The 17,302-nt window shown below is 49.2% G+C and overlaps 1 protein-coding gene across 2 annotated transcripts in view; it reads left to right on the top strand.

Annotated features, from left to right (window-relative positions):
* LMTK2 (lemur tyrosine kinase 2) overlaps positions 1-17,302 on the top strand; it is a 60,638-nt gene that overhangs the window by 33,536 nt on the left and 9,800 nt on the right. For both annotated transcript variants that reach the window (XM_053276324.1, XM_053276323.1), the window contains exons 6-11: positions 426-513; positions 7,064-7,197; positions 9,465-9,549; positions 11,021-11,142; positions 11,877-12,026; positions 12,797-15,668. In XM_053276324.1, coding sequence (XP_053132299.1) covers positions 426-513; positions 7,064-7,197; positions 9,465-9,549; positions 11,021-11,142; positions 11,877-12,026; positions 12,797-15,668 — 3,451 coding nt within the window. The remainder of the gene's footprint in view (positions 1-425; positions 514-7,063; positions 7,198-9,464; positions 9,550-11,020; positions 11,143-11,876; positions 12,027-12,796; positions 15,669-17,302) is intronic.

Here is a 17,302-nt window from a genome sequence, read left to right as displayed (position 1 = left end):
CAGGGATTCCCAGATGTCGTTGACTACAACTCTCATAATCCCCCACCATAGGCCATTGCAGCTGGGGATGCTGGGTGTTGTAGTGAACATCTGGAAATCTCATCTAGAGGGAACACGGGCAGTGACCAGCCTGTGGATCCCAAGTGAACTTCATAGTTGGAGTAGGGATTTGAACCCGGGTCTCCTCTGTCTAAGTCCAGTTACATCGTACTGTGCCTGAGCTTCCTTGTCTGTAGCTTGAGCATGGGCTTCTTGTGGTTGTGCCCTTGAGTTTGGCCCTGGGGGCTGGTGGGGGAGCGGGTGTCGCTTGTCATGGACCACCGGATGCTTGTGGTCAAGAGTTCTCTGACTTGGTAGCTCATGAACTTGAAATGAAACAAGGTGTTCTGACCCTAAGATTGTCTCTCTTCCCTTTCCTTTTGCAGCATTCTTCAGCATCCTAACGTCCTCCAGTGTACCGGGCAGTGTGTAGAAGCCATTCCTTATCTCTTGGTTTTTGAGTTTTGTGACTTGGTAAGCAAAACGCGCGATGTCTTTCTAACAGCCACTTGACATTTTGCAGGTGTACAATTGGAGTTGAATGTCTTAGAACTGGGTCCAGGTTAACAAATGTATGGCTCCTCAGCTTCACGGGTGCATTCTGTGTATTGCTATGCATTTAGAACAGATTGACAGCAATCCCTAACCATTACAGCACAGGTCCCAAGAGTTTCCTTCCTGCTTCCACTGGTGTATTAGCCCGCTTGTAGGGATTTTAATTCTCCGCGGAACCTTTGGTTTTGGCTCCGTCTTGCCACTATCACTCATGTAAGTCAGATACGTATAGCACAGTTTGGTGGTGTCTACTGCTCTAGATAGTTTCCAGTTGTGCAGCTGCCATATATGATGAATATGATGATTAAATAAATATGTAGCATCAGTGCAAGACCACTGTGAAGACATCTTTATGATGATAGTGATTGATTTCCGTGCCTTGGGAGAGATTGAATCTATTTTGGGTTGCCTTGGAGACAAACCTGTCGACTTGTGTGGTTGGTAAAATTTGAAATGAAAAGAGTCCCTTCATTCTTTGCAATAGGAATCTGAACATTCAGAATAAGTAACGGATATAAATGCATTGGTTTTCTGCCCCCTGTAAACATACCTAGCAGTAAACCACATTTGTGTGCTTAAATTGTTGGGGTTTTTTGCTCTGTCCTTCTACCAGTAAGTCCTCAAGTGGATTATGTTTGATTTTAAAACATTGCAGAGATAAAATGTCAGAATGTATTTAAAAGAAAGCAACCTACAATCATAAATGGATAAAACAGATGCAATAGACGGCAATTAAAAATGGAAGAGGCAGCTTAATGCTGTTAGTCAAAGGCTCAGGAAAAGAGAATACTGTAGTATTAACCTTGCATCGAAAGATTAACTGTGTCTGTGCTGGGCAAATCGATCTGGGGAGAGTGTTCTGCAGCCAGGTCTTCAAGAGAAGACCCTTTGCTGGTAGCTATCCACCTAGACTCCAAAGACAGAAACATTGTGTTCAGCACACTACGCCCGGGAAGGGCAGAAAATGAAAGCTAATTAGCACTGAACACCTCTAGAGACAGACAGAAAATTATTAAAGGAAATGATTATAAAGTTGTATTGCTAGACCAAACTCATGGCTCACTTGTCATCTGCAAATCTGGCCACCTTGCTGCTTACCCCAACCCCTAGATCATTTCTGAATAAATTAAAAACCACTGGTCCCTGTACAAGTACACTTCAGACAGGATTTTATGTGCCAGGATAAAATTTCTGTTCTAGCCAGTACTGTAGCTTTGCAGCTAAGAAATCGGCACCTGTGTAAACTTGAGAGTGGAGTTAAATGATAGCCATAGAAATTAACCCCTGCGACTACAGTCTGCTTCGGTGAAACCGAGGCTGCTCTTGAAAGCAGAATAATGCACAGTGTGTCAGCTGCAAAAATACTTTGTTACTTGTAAGTGCGAGGTGTGTAACTTTTGCAAGTGAGAAGAAAAGTGGGGCGTGAGGCTGGCGTTCACAGCCTTCTGTGCTCCCTGGCCCTATTAACAGATGTTTGCGTGGCAAATGTTTCCTTCGTAGATGCTCTTTTCCAGGGCGGGGGGAGATCATCTTCATGTACTGAGCTTAGAATTCATTGTGCTTGCCTACATGCCTGTGGGTTAAAACCGGGCTGATGACATCAGGATGCAGCAGGTCTCCTCCTGAAAGCTTGTGCCTCTTGCCAGGCGGTGGCATCAGAGGGCCTCGGAGCTGCAGTATTTGAGTAGCACTGTGAAGATGAGGACACCTGGCAGAGGACCGGGTGTAAATGTCCATAAACAGCAGGCCAGTGTGCGCTCAGCGTGGAAGCACGGCCGCCGTGCCTTTCCCCGGCTGATGTTCACTGATGAGCCCTTTCTGATGGGGACGCTGTTCTGGATAGGAATAGTGTGGCACACAGCAGAGTGGGTCACGGCAGCGAGCAGTTGCTGGGAAGGACCTGCTCAAGGGAAGGGGCATTGCTGCAGTCCTGCTTTAATTAGGCCTTGGTTGGCTGAGGAGACTTGATTAGTTGTTACAGGATTTAGGATGGATGGAGACCAATTTCAGGCTGACTTCTTCATGTCGGAGCAGGTCGCTGAAGTGTGGTGTTAGGTTTTGTCCGAGGGAAAATGTTAGGGATCTAGGAAGCTGCCTTCTACGGAGTCAGACCCTTGGTCCATCTTGCTCGGTATTGTCTACACTGCCCGGCAGCATCTCTCCAAGGTTCCAGGCCGCAGTCTTCCCTGGTCGTGCTTGGAGGGGCCGCCAGGGATTAAACCTCGGAATTTCTACATGCAAAGCAGATGCGCTACTGCTGAGCGACAGCCCCACTCTCAGTCATTTGAAATTTAGGAAGCTGCCTTCTACAGAGTCAGGCCATGGATCCATCTAGCTCAGTATTGTCTACACAGACTGGCAGCGGCTTCTCCAAGGTTGCAGGCAGGAGTCTCTCCCATCCCTACCTGGAGGTGCTGCCAGGAATTGGACCCAGGACCTTCTGCATGTAAGTGTGCAGATGCTCTTCTGCTGAGCTGTGACCCCACATCTTACAGAGCTCACATCTGGACTCCCATCCAAATGCAAACCACGGCAGACCTTGCTTAGCTTCCTATGTCTTAAGGGAGAAGAGCTGGACTTGTGGTAGCGAGCATGAATTGTTCCCTTTGCTAAGCAAGGTTTGCCCTGGTTAGCATTTGGATGGGAGACTATATGTGAGCGTTGTCGGATATTCCCCTGAGGGGATGGGGCTGCTCTGGGAAGAGCACCTGCCAACTTGCATGCAGAAGGTTTCAAGTTCCCTCCCTGGCAGCATCTCCAAGATAGAGCTGAGAGAGTTTCCTGCCTGCAACCCTGGAGAAGCCGCTGCCAGTCTGTGAAGACAATACTGAGCTGGATGGACTCAAGGGTTGGACTCAATAGGAGGCAGCTTCCTGTGTTCCTATGTAAGACCCACTCTCTTCCCCTTGTCGTCCTTGGCTGGTTTTGGTTTACTACCTGGAGACCATCAAGAATGCTGCAGCTATACACACTTTGCTCTTGTATTGTTCTGTATGGCCTTGAGCAAGAGCAGCAGCGCATTCGTGAACGAGGAAGTGTTCGCCACCAGTTTCTGTCCTGGGCCCTCGATCGGGCAGAGCTGCCGCGCTTTGCCAAGCGGGTGATGGCTCCTTGGTGTCCCCTTGCCTCCAATGATGGTGCTGCAGCTTACATGGCATGTTCGTGGCCACCCTCTTAATCTATAATTAACTAATGGGGTATCATTTCCTGTCATCACAGACTTGTACCAGGTTAAAAATAGTGTCGCAATGGCCTCATTAACGGCAATATATTACCCAGCTGTGTGTGGCCAACCTTTTGTCAGCGCACAGAGTTCCTTGTTGATAGAATGATGAATGAGGAGCAAAGAACCGCATTATCAAGGGGATGCCATGTTTATCTTGCGAGGGGGACTGGCCCGTCCGCCAGGCCGGCTTCTGCAGAGAGCCACTCAGGAGCTCTTGCAACTCAAGGAGCAGACGAAGTGAGCCCTCTGGGGATATCTGATCCGCCTGGCCTCTCTCCGCCAGAACACCGTGTCGCTGGCCGAGGACCCTGCCCCTGCTGCGAGGCCTTCTTGTGCTGCTGCTGCTGCTGCCGCCCTGTTTGGGAACTTCCAGGGCCTGGAGAAGCTTCTCCTCTTCTGAGAAGCATCAAGGAAGGCGGCCTTTTTGTGCAGCGCTCATTGGCAAATGTGTCCTCGACGAGCAGGCTAGTCAAGGGACTGGCAGTTGTCTGTGGCTCCCTGTAGGCCGTCCTCTTCGTGGCAAGCCCTGGGAGCCAGTGGTGTCCCCCGAGGAATTGTTGGACTTGGATGAAGCTTCTGCCAATGTGGAATCCTCTCCACAGCGGGGTTCCCTCTAACAGGGATTCCCTGATGTTGTTGACCACAACTCCCAGCATCGTCAGCTGCAACAGCCTTGGCTTGGGAATGCTGGGAGTTGTAGTCCACAGCATCTGGGACTCCCTGTTAGAGGGAACACCGCTGCACAGTTCCCCCGGCGTTGTGCGGAGACGACCATGCCCTCCACACAGTGCTGCGTTTTGCCCAGTGCCAAGGGGCTCCTTTAAGGGGAAGAGAGCCCTCTTGAGCCCCAGTAGCGCCATCTTGGAAGGCGTGCATGGAGCGCTGGGAAGTGTGGCCGTTCCCAGTGCTTTCCCCACAGAGCTATTAAGACAATGCGCCGTCTCTCTTACAGGGTCCTCCCAGCACCGAGAAAAGCACAGGGCTGTGCAGAGGTCATAGGAAGCTGCCATATACGGAGTCAGACCCTTGGTCCATCTAGCTCAGTATGGTCTACACAGACTGGCAGCGGCTTCTCCAAGGTTGCAGGCAGGAAACTCTCTCAGCTCTATCTTGGAGATGCTGCCAGGGAGGGGACTTGGAACGTTTGAGCCCGGTGGCAAGGGTGGTTTTGCCAAAGTGGCAAAGAGCACTGCTTTGGAGTGCACAGTTGGTGGAGGGTGTGAAATAACCCAAGCCTTGAGTGGCTGGCAATGAGCTCTTACGAGCTATCAAATAAAACCCATGCTCATTCTAACAATCTCGAAGGTCGAAGCAACACATCCAGGCACAGAAGCTTCATGTCACCCGCACTGAGATGGGTGCTGCAAGTGGACAGAGACGTTCTTCGGAGCATAATGGAATCGTGTTGCTGGAACAACCCTCTGGCAGCCTCTGCCCTTACATATTTTGCGTGGAGGAAGTATTCATGCCATTACCCAGCCTAGCTTTGTTCAGGCTCGTCTTCATCTGTGCTTTCCCCAGTGCTGTTTGGAAAGACCCGTTGCCCAAAGGGCTCTTTGCACGAGATATTTTGGCACCAGTGAATCTTGGGCTGAGGGCATTCAGGAAAATCGCTTCCTTCTTAAAAAGAAGGCGAAGCATGTGCTCCAGCAACCCCCAGTCATTCTTAGTTCACATAAGTTGTAGGAGATTGATCCAGCCAATTTGTGAGTTTGCGGTCTTGCTTTTAAAAAAAAAAAAAGAAGAAGGAAGTCTCGAGTTGCTTGCTTTTGTTTGGTAATTTGCTGCCATCTAGAGCTGCCGCCGAGGCACTTCTGGCACAGTCCTGTGACGCAAGGCTGCCTGAGAGATGCAGGTGTGTATCATCCCAGGCCCAGACCATGGATGTCTCTCCTCCAGTGCTTTTCTCTGGAATCCAGGCATCGGGATCCCAGTCACCGGACGCAGAGGAGTTCTGTACATCTCCTCCTGGGTTGCTCCTGAAATGTGCAGCTTGCAATTGGCCACTGTCATTTAGGGTCCCCTTTGCTGCCAGCTGCACAGTGTGAAGCGCTTACGTTTTTAGTGCAGAAAATAAATGTTGTAAAGCCACCTTAACTATGCCTTCTCAAGGCAAAGCTTAAACGCCTTCTTAAGGGGTGATAAATAAATGCAATAAACTGGTTTTTGAGGTGGTTTTGGTGGATCAGTCTGCCTGGTCCTAACCGTAGATGCATTTAACGCAAGCCTGTGTGTGTAGTACCTGCTCATAGGAGGCCTTTATGTGTCGGCTCTGCTCCTGGCGGGGGGGGGGGCAGATTCATAATGTTGCTCACCATGAGTGTCGTGGAGAGCTGGTCTTGTGGTAGCAAGCAGGGATTGCCCCCTTTGCTAAGTAAGCAGGGATTGCCTCGCTCTGCATTTGGATGGGTGACTACATGTGAGCCCTCTAAGAGATTCCCCTGAGGGGATGGGGTCATAGATCAGCAGAAACACATCTGCCTGGCATGCAGAAGGTCCCAGGTTCACTCCCTGGCAGCATCTCCGGGCAGGGCTGGGAAAGGCTCCTGCCTGAAACCTCAGAGGGCCGCTGCCAGTCAGTGTAGACAATCCTGAGCTAGACGGACCAGGGGTCTGACTCTGCAGAAGGCAGCTTCCTGTGTTGGTGGATACTTCAGCCTTTCATTTTCTGGCAAAGGTCACTCTGTCCCCTGCACTGCTGCTCTATCCCAGGACTGCACAGCTTTGGTCCTCGAGTTGTTGAAAAAATCCCATCATCCTCAGCCGCAGTGGCCAATATTCAGGGATGACGTTGTTGTCCAGTGGCAGCTAGGGGGCCGACGCTGCGCAGACCGGCTGTATCCTATTTCCCCCTCTTCCTCATGCCTTTTCTGCAGCCGGCTAGTCCTGCCTTGCGCCCTCCCTGTCTTGGAGTTGAGCTGCAGGTGCACCTTTCACTTTGCCATAACGTGAATCCCAGCTCTGTCCACAATTGCATGGATGTGCCTCAGCCACTAAATAGCCTTAAAAGGGCCACTGTGTGTACTTCGGGTGCCTCCTCCTCCTCCTCCTCCTAAGGAGCCTTACGGAGGCTTGAAATCCGAGGACGGGGCTCTCTAAGCACCAGCTTATTTATAACTCCACCAAATCACCCCGTTGACTGACAAGAAGGAAACTATGTGTTTAGTTGCTGCTTCATGAAATACCTGCCGGGTGCCGCCAGTGCGAGAAGCCATTGATGAGTGTTCTGAACTTGTCTTCCAGGGTGACCTCAAAGCGTACCTGTGCAGCGAGCAGGAGAACGTTCAAGGCGATTCCCAGATCATGCTGCTGCAGAGGATGGCCTGCGAGATTGCTGCCGGGCTCGCCATCATGCATAAGCATAACTTCGTGCACGGGTACGGCTTCCAAGCAGACGCACTCTGCTTACCTTGGGGTGTGCGGGGGGAGCGCCTCCTGTTCAGGCCAGCGGCTAGAAGTTCTAAACAAGAGGCTGGTTCTCATGAGCCTAATCGGGGTTGGAGGAGCATGCAGCTAGGGTGGGAGAGGCGGTGGCAGTCCTGGCCGGCTGCCATGTAAACTTGAATAGCAAGGTGGGAGGCGAGAGGACAGCGATTGTGTGGGAGGCAGGAGCTGGGTCAGGCGGCCTTTTGGTAAAATGCTGGGGGTGTGGGTCGGATGTGCCTGTCCTACTCGGCTTCTGCCTCCCACACAATCGCTGTCCCCTCCTCCCACCTTGAGTCTAAGGAGTTGCGAGATGTCCTGGGGTACGTGGAGTACTCCCATCCCTGGGAATAGAGGAATCTCTGCATGGTGGGTCTTACTGCTTTGGTCCAACGTTCGTCCAGGGGTTGGGTCCAGGGGGATGGCTCTAATTGAACTGTGGTGGGAGGGGGGCTTCCGAGCGAGAAGGGGCCTGCCAGCTAAGCGGCCGCTTGCCCTTTGTGCTCTCCTCCTCTTGCCCTCTCCAGAGCAGGTGATGGGGCACAGGGGCCCACGCCAACCTTGCTGTGCCCCTGGCTGGGACATCACAGATACGAGGCTAGCACCATAGTGTTGCCGCCGTGATCTCTCACACAACGCCTTGGTCGCACCTTCAGATCACCGAGGCCGGTGGCATTCCAGTTTTGACTACAGCCAGTGTTGCGTGTGGCTCCCCTGAGTGCTAACAGAACTCCGGCTCTCATGTTACCACTCATTCCCAATTTAAACGGCTTGCGCTTTGCTTTATGGATCAGCCAGTGGAGCCCTGCCGTTGATCTGTGCCAGGAAAAGGCTTTCAAAGCTGACCTCTGTTCCTTCCCAAGTGATGATGGCTCACTGTCCAACACTCGGAAGGAGGCGGCTGAGTGGGGGTTTGAGCCGTTCCAAGCCAGCCCCCGACTTGCTACCCCAGGGGGCCCTTGAAGCCCTCCTGCCGCCTCCCCATGTGATGTGTGTTCCCTCTCTGAGGATGGCTGGCTTGAAGCGGACGCATCCTCAGCGATGCGGGCAGACCCTCCGCCTCTGCCCCGGATTGGCTGGCTACATGCAGAGGCTTGGCGTCCCCATTGGCACTGAGCGCTCCCCTTGAAATTATTCACTTCAGTAAGACTGCTTATGAGTAACTTAGCGTGGATGTGAGCCAGTGAGTGGAGTAGTCTCTCTCCCTTTGTGTATATGTGTGTGTCTACACACACACACACACACACACACACTTTTAAATGTTTGTTATGAGACAGATTACTCTCCTCATTGGCTTCCATCCAGATTAAGTTACTCATAAGCAGTTTATGAAAATTAAGGGAGCCTATTAATTTCAAGGGGAGTACTCATGCATAACCTCGTTGATGTAAGCCAGGGACCGGAGTAGATGTACGGGTTCGTGTGTTCTCTCTCTCCCTCCTCCCTCTTTTGTGATAGAAGGGATGTTTTGTGTTTAAAAGGCTGGGCACCCCTGTGCTGTACCATACTGGCTCTCCATACGAAAATAAGCATAGCCTGACCCATTCCAATAGGTTTCCGGACGAAATACAAAGTGCTAGTTATAACTTTACAAAGCCCTAAATGGCTTAGGCCCCGGGTATCTAAGAGAGTGTCTTCTTCACTACGAGCCTCACCGCCCATTGATGTCATTTGAGGAGGTCCGTTTCCAGTTACCCCCAACTCATTTGGTGGCTACACAGAGATGGGCCTTTTTGGTCGCTGCCCCAAGATTGTGGAATAATGCGTTCCCTGCCGAGATACGATCCTCCCCATCTCTGGCAATTTTCAAAAAACACCTGAAAACCCATCTTTTCGCCCAAGCTTTCTCAGCCTTCTACAGTTTTTTAGGTTTTAATCTCTGGTTTATTTTTAAATTGTTAAATTGTTTTAAGTTTTTTGTATATATGTTAAACTTGTTTTATGCTATTGTTAACTGCCCAGAGACAAAAGTTTGGGCGGTGTACAAATTTTGAATGAATGAATGAATAAATAAATAAATAAATTCCTTGTTCATTTTGGATGCTAGAAGCTCCTGGTGCCCTTTAAAATCAAACTGTGTTTGAGAACATCATCTAGTATGATGCTGAGTGAGGTGAATTCAGCTCTGTTAGCTAGATTATTGATTTTTATCATCTGCACTTGACTGGAGCTGTCTCTTGCTTTTCTCACGGCAATGCTTTTGGATTTTTCCCCCGTCCAGTGACTTAGCCTTACGGAATTGCTTCCTCACGTCTGATTTAAACGTAAAAATAGGAGATTATGGCATCGGATTCAGTAGGTACAAGGTAAGTTAAACTTTAAAGATGGTTCCAGAACCAGAGCTTGGGTGTTGTGAGAGAAATTCTGACTAATTACTGATGATCCTAGTGACTGAAGCTAGCAAGTCATGTATTATGAAGCTTACCTGATTTCTAGTTCAGTACCCTTATTGTAGTTTCAACCGAACCCCCCCTGTGCTATAAACATATCCGTTTATCTTCGGGAGTTGCTGATGTTTTCTCAGCCTCTCTGTGCATGTTTGTATCTTGTGTGTAAACTAGAATTGCATTCACAAAGCTGCCCAGTTCAGAGGCAACACTAAGCCGTGGCTGAAGACTACGTTGATGAGCCTCAGACCAATCCCCTCCCCATTCCTTCCCCCCCTTTCCCTTTAATGAAAAGGAGCCTTGGGAGGCTGTGGATGTGATCAGGGGCGATGTTGGGAGCCGTCACTCAGTGGCAGAGCATCTGCTTTGCATGCAGAAGGGCCCAGGTTCAGTCCCCTGCAGGAACTCCAGGTAGGGCTGGGAGAGACTCCTGCCTGCTGAAACCCTGGAGAACCGCTGCCAGTCAGTGTAGAGAACACGGAGCTAGAGGAACCAGGTGGCCATGGAATGCATGGAACCTCCGCGGGGCCAGTGGCCTCCCATGCATTCCGATGGCCATTCGGGAGGAGCCAGTGCATTTCAGTGAGCATTTCCTGTTGCGCAGTGGGAAGAGCCCCTGATTTGCTTGCAGAAGAGCCTAGTTTCAGTCCCTGCCGGCATCTCCAGGTGGGTCTGAGGACGACCCTTGTTTGAAACTCTGGAGACCCACTGTCAGTCAGTGTAGACACTACTGAGTTAGATGAACCAACAGTCTGACTCTGTACAAGGCAGCTTCATAGGAACATAGGAAGCTGCCATATACTGAGTCAGATAATTGGTCTATCTAGCTCAGTATTGTCTACCCAGACTGGCAGCAGTTTCTCCGAGGTTGCAGGCAGGAATCTCTCTCAGCCCCCTCTTGGAGATGCTGCTAGGGTGGGGACTTGGGAACCTTCTGCTCTTCCCAGAGCAGCTCCATCCCCTGAGGGGAAGATCTTGCGGTGCTCACACGTCAAGTCTCCCATTTATATGCAACCAGGGTGGGCCCTGCTTAGCTATAAGGGGACAAGGCATGCTTGCTCCCACAAGACTAGCTCTTCCTGTGTTTAAAATCCTGGCTGACGTTTGGCCCTCTTTCGCTTGCCGTTTCCCGTCATCCTCCGTTCCCCAAGGTGGCTTTTTGCTTAAAAGCAAACTTCTCGGGGCTGTCCTAAATGCAGCTGTGTGCAAGTCTGTCGCTTGCTCTTCTGAGTGAGGAAGCGATGTGCCTGAATCATGTGCCAGATGGCGGTTGATGGCAAATGTGGCTTAGTAGTCGAAGTAAGAAATCAAAGGGAAGCTCGTGGTCTCAGTCTTCGGCATAGATGGTTGTGCTTTCTCCTTAATGGTGGCTTTTCCCTTGAAATGACAGGAGGACTATATTGAAACAGCTGAGAAGAAACTGGTGCCTCTGCGGTGGACTGCGCCAGAGCTGGTGACCAGCTTTCAAGACAGGCTGCTGACAGCTGAGCAAACGAAGTACAGTAACATCTGGTAGGAAGACCATCTTGGTAGTCTCTAAGGCTTTTTTTTTTATACTGAGAATTGTATGAGGGCTTTGATTGAAAGGAGTGTTCAGCGAAGTCGTGTTCTTGCCAAGAGTCCCTCTGTTCTATTGAAAATTTAACACGGGATTTGCTGTTGACTAATTGTAGTGCTCAAATTCCTACTCACTGTAGGGGAAGAAATGCTTTTTGCATAAAAGAAATAGCAACTGATCTCAGTCTGCTTCACAGTTGGGTGTCTTGTGACCTGAACCTTTGGGGTTAGAGCAAATTGGCTACCTGGGAAAACACAAGCCTCTTTCCTGTGCACTTCCCACACCTGATCCCGGTGAGGATGAGGGCTGTGGCTCAGTGGAAGATTATCTGCTTTGCATGCAGAAGGTCCCAGGTTCAATTCCTGGCATTTTCATGTAGGGCTGGGAGGCACTCCTGCCTGCAACCTTGGAGAAGCCGTTGCCGGTCAGTGCAGACAATACTGAGTCAGATGGACCAAGGGTCTGACTCAGTATATGGCAGCTTCCGCTGGTCCATGCTTGTCCTGCACTCAGGGCTGTTTACAGTGTAGTTGGGCAGTGGTTAAAATCCCAGTACAGTCCATGCTAGTGAACAAGTCACACACCAGATTATCAGGAATTTCTGTCGTCGTGGCTTATGGCCCATGCGCCATCATGAGCTATTCCTCTTATAATTGGGTGTCTGGCTTTCATGGCTTTCCTTTTGCAGGTCCTTAGGTGTGACACTGTGGGAGCTTTTCAGCAGTGCGGAGAAGCCTTACTCAGATCTATCCAACGATGAGGTCCTGACGCAGGTCATAAAAGAGAAACAGACGAAGCTCTCGGAACCACCTCTTGAACAGCCCTATTCTGATAGATGGTAACGCTTGGATCTTGTGAAATAGATGGAACAATACTTGGGAAAAGCTCCAGATCAAATACTGAGCACTAAGTGTTTCTCACACTGTCTCCCTTTTTGAAGCCAGTGTTGTGGATGGCTAGGAGGAGAGGCTGAGATACAGAGAGAGACTGGCTTGCCTAAAACCATAAGTGAATTTGCGGTTGTGTAGAAGGTGAACCAGGATAAGGGCTCAAGCTCATGCTCTTCACTATGACACGATCTATTCTGTCATGCCAAATTCGCCATTGGAATAAAAAGCTTGCAGGAGTTTAGCTAGTTGAAAAATTTGCTGGCTAAAGAGAACGAATTAGGAGCTGGTTCATCTGAAATGACTTAGAACAGAAGCGCAGCCCTGCTGGATCGGGCCCAAGGCATCCATCTAGTCCAGCATTCCATCTTCTCACAGTGGCCCACAAGATGCCTCTGAGAAGCCCACAGGCAAGAGTCGAGGCCCTCTCTCCTGCTGCTGCTGCTCCCCTGCAACCTTTAGAGGCCCTGGAGGTGGCCTATAGCCGTCAGACTTGTAGCCATGGATAGACCTGTCCTCCATGAATTTGTCTGGGGCCCCTCTTAAAACCATCCCAGCTAGTGGCCATCACTACATCCTGTGGCAATCCCATAGCTTAATTATGTGCCGTGTGAAAAAGTCCTTTCTTTTCTCGGTCCTAAATTTCCTGGCCATCGGTTACTTGTGATAAAGACATTGCTATTGCCTGAGTGACATTGACACATTGTTTTCCTTCACATAGGTATGAAGTCCTGCAGTTCTGCTGGCTGCCTTCGGACAAGAGAGCCACAGCCGAGGAAGTCCATAAGCTGCTCACATTCCTCCGTCTGCAAAGCCAAAGGGATTCAGTGCTCGATCCCGAACAGTGGGACGATCTCAAGCCGGACCCTTCCAATCGAGAGCCCTTGGCTGACTCTGCCTTCCCCATCCTGGATCACTTCCCAGGCAGCAGACTCAGCCGCGAGCTGGAAGAAGTCCTCACGGTGACGGAAACCAGTCGCGGGCTCAGCTTCGAATACATCTGGGAGGCGGCCAAGCACGACCACTACGAATGCAGCCAGCCCAGCCCGGATGAAGGGATGACATACACCAACATGTTCTTCCCGCTGGAGGTTTTTGAGAGCACACTTACCGAGCAAGGACCGGGGGTGCAGGATGAAAGTGGGCAGGAAACTTCCCTCCGGGTACCTGGGCAACTTCCTGTATTCAACGCCCATAAGCCTTCTGTGGGAAATGATTACTACATCCAGTTAGAAGAGAAGGGCGGAAGCACTAAAGTCAACTTTGATAACCAGCCATCCATATTGACTACGGAAGTAGACGGCCATGAAATTCCAACAGACCGACCTTCTCACTTCATGGTTCTTGGGGATTTTGATGCTGCGGAATCGACTACAGATGGGGAACTTTTCTGCAATGCAGATTCCAAGGATTTGCATGTGACTGGCCCTGAAAGCCCTATTCAACATCTATTCAGTGATGTCCCTGGAAAAGAACAGTGGTCAAGTGCAAAAACTAGATCTGAATTAACAGATATAAATGATATTCACATCGAGCTTGAAGCGGTTTCGTATTTGGGTGTAGAGGACTCTGTCATAGCTGATCTGCCCAAGAAGGGATCTCCTCGGCAGATTTCTGAATGTGAATCTGTTGACTTGTATGAGGATGCCGTACAGCAGTTGTCTGATCCTGGCCTTCTGACTTCAGAAGAGCTGTCTGATAACTTCCTTTTTCTCCAAGAAAAAAACTTGTTAATGGGGAACAACAAAGCTGGCAGAGGTGATCTCCAAAGCGCATCCAACAACACACACATGCTAGAGACACCAAATAGGAACTCTTTGGGGGTTGAACTTAAAATGGGTTCAAATACTCCAGCCCACAAAGCTGATCATTTAGTGCAAATAGATACAGATGAAAGTGTGAGTGTTCTGCCTCCGTCTGTTCTGGCAAGTCAGCTACTTTCTAGCTCACCTGTGATGGATAAGGAACAGCTAGCCCCCCTATTGAGAACTGGCAGAAACCTTTCAGAGGTCGGAATGGATGGTAATTCTGGATGCAGTATTGATGACTCCTATCTTGGGATGGATCAAGTTTCCGTAGCCGCCTCTGTCGAAGGGCTCTCTGCTCATGCCAAAAACCAAACCGATGGGAATAACCTCTCTCAAAAGACTGCACTCAGTGCTCACGAGCAAGACAGGCCGATAAAAAACCAGGAACCTAATCACCACAGTAGTAGTAGTTGGGACAAGTTGATCCGTGGCGTGGAGGATAAGCAGTCTAGGTCAGAACAAAATGAGGGGTCTCCTCTGCAGCAGAACGGTGGAATTTCAGCTCAGGTTCAAACACATAACCAAGAGGCTCTGCAGGGAACTGCTCTCCCCCCTGCTCTTCTTGCAGACTGTGTCAGTCAAGACAGTCTCCTGGAAGACAGTCTGTCCACCCCTACACAGAGCATGGGGCAATCTGTAGATACACCAGACTCATTAGATTCGTTAGATGTCAGTGAGGTCTTGGAGTCTCTAGTAGGTCAGGGTCCCCAGAAACTTTTGCCGCCTGATAAGCCTGCTGATAGTGGTTATGAAACTGAGAATCTGGAGTCTCCAGAATGGACTTCGCACCTCACGGGCAGTGACTCTAATGAAGACACTGCTTTGTCTGGTGCTGGGGGAAATGGTGATACTCCTGTGATCATTGTGTCATCGGACGCCAACGGAGATTCCGATACAGCACATGCCACGAGTAGCTTTGGAGTAGTCCCTAAGACCTCCTTGGGTGGGATCCAAAATTCATACCGAGATTCTGCCTATTTCTCTGACAACGATTCTGAGCTCGATAAGAAATCTGAAGAAGTTATCAGTACATCAGCCGAGCCAAAAGTACTATTGGAGGGTGGGCCGTGTGGTGAATATTTTGAAATGGAAAAGGATCGGCCAAATGGTAACAAAATAGCTGATGGCCAGTTGACGAATAACTTGTGCTCCAAGCAGGAATTAGCTGAAAGGCTAGAGCCACAAGAGAGAAATACGTCAAGGCAGGAGAGTTATCAAGAAGATGGTGGCACAACTTTATTGCCACCTGCGGTGGATCTTGAATCTACCAATGATGATGACGTTGAAATATATGAGGATTTCCCCAGAAGCGTCTCTTGCATGGGCACCAACACAGCAGATTTTCTTCCTGAGAGAGACTTAAAGATTGTTCCCAACTTGTATGGCCCTGTTGAAGCCTTTGAAAAACCTTCATTGTGTCACCTTGAAGGTCATAAGCTGAAAGAGCCAGACATTGAAGGGAAATACCTTGGCAAACTTGATGTTTCTGGGATGCTTGGTCTGTCATTGGATGGGGATGAAGCGGATGAAGAAGATGAAAATAGTGATGACTCAGAGGATGACATGAGAACTTTTCATCTGCATGGTCTTAGCTCTGACAGCGATGAGGAGACTGTGCACCCAATACCAATCATCCTTACGGATAATGATGACGGGAAACATCTGAGGAGCTTGCTGAAACACCCAAAGCTTCCGAGACAGAACAATCCTCATGAAAACGTCCTGCAAAATGAGAGGAAAGCTGTAACATTCTTTGATGATGTCACAGTCTATCTCTTTGATCAGGTATATAGTTGTGTATAATATTTCCTATATCTGTAGTAGTGCAGCGCCTCTGCTCATTGTGGTAACGAAACATTACTCAATGGAATGGAATGTTCACAGACTCTGAGGGTAGTTAACAGACAATCAGGTGGAGAGAGCTAATAGAGCGCAGGGCCAGGGAATGAGAAGGACAACTTGAACAAAAAGAGTGGGAAATTCATCAGTTTGAAGAACATTTTCTCAAGACAGTCACTGCCCAGAGTGTCTCAAACTCCTTAGTTTTCACACATTTGTGTTTCAGAGTGGGAAGGGACTTGATACATTTCAGCTCTTGCTGTGGGGTTTTGTGTGTTGAACATGCTCAGGCACAGGTTCAGGCACCATGTACACAGCAAGGGATATACCTGCAACTTTGCAGTTCCATATTGGTCATTCCTAAATGTGAAGTCTGTGTAGAGCCAGGGTTCACTGTGGCTAACAAAGTGGGGAGTTGGGGTGGGGTGGGGGAGAAGAATGGCTTCATCTCTCTGGGCAGCGGTTGAGATTCCAAAATGTTAACAAAAATAAGAAACCAGCAACATCGCAGTTGTTAAAAGAAACTTAAAATTGCCCGAGGAAGGACATAGAAGAAGGAGCGAAGTAACTGAACTGATGCCTCTTTTTTTTTTTTAGAGGTTTGAAGCAAGGTTATAACATTTGGAATGAATCTGTAAGAGAGAGCTCTGCTGAACAGTATCCTGCTCGCCCTCTGTGGTTTAGCTCCTGCCTTATTCATGGCAGGGACAGGCAAATGCAGTTAGTGCAATAGAACCCAAATATTATCATGGCCTTCTGTGAATAGAGAAGCTTCCTTGTGCCGTGCTGCATGGTCTGCTTCTCAAATAGGTACACAACCGTGCCATTAACTGCACTGAGTGGAGACCAGTAAAGAAGCATGTGAGGCCGAAAACATAATTGCTGGATCACAGCAGCCTCCAGTTTTAATTATAAGGCACAATAGATTTGCAAAACAGTACGTGTATGTGCACGTGCCCATATGTCTTGCTCTCTCTGAAAATAGTTGACCTACTTTGCAAGCTCCAAGGTTGTGTATCTAGTTCTCAGTTCTATAATAAGATAGCCACAAGGTGCCTTCTATACCTTGTGGGAAGACAGATCAGCACAGTGAATTTAGGTCTTGTTTTCAGAACGGTGCAGAATTCCTGGGATAAAAGTGCTTCTCTAAACACACACACACACACACACACACCCTACCTGAAAAATCTGAGCTGTGCTGCTCTGATATATTACACCCAATGTGATGTAGGCGGCAGCAGAACAGCGAGTTAATGAGAAGGATGATTTGGTTAAACACTGTCATGGTTTTCTGTAAGTTCGTAACTTCCTTCCTGCCACTGCTGTGTTATAGAGACAGGGGCTCAGGAAATATGGATTAGCAGTAGTTGTGCTAATCAGTCAACACTCTCTCAGTTGCAGTTCACCCCTTGTAAGGCAGACATTATAGAGAGCTACTAAGACTTTTTTTAAAAAATCAGTTAAAGGCCTGAGTGAACAAAAAGGTCTTCCCCTGGCATCTACAAGAACAAAGGGACGGTGCCAGGCAAACCTCACTGGGGAGGCTATTCCATAAACGGGGTGCTACCACCAAAAAGGCC

The sequence above is a fragment of the Hemicordylus capensis genome, chromosome 13, assembly GCF_027244095.1.
Source record: "Hemicordylus capensis ecotype Gifberg chromosome 13, rHemCap1.1.pri, whole genome shotgun sequence".
NCBI lineage: Eukaryota > Metazoa > Chordata > Lepidosauria > Squamata > Cordylidae > Hemicordylus > Hemicordylus capensis.
This window is presented reverse-complemented; position numbering and strand designations above follow the sequence as displayed.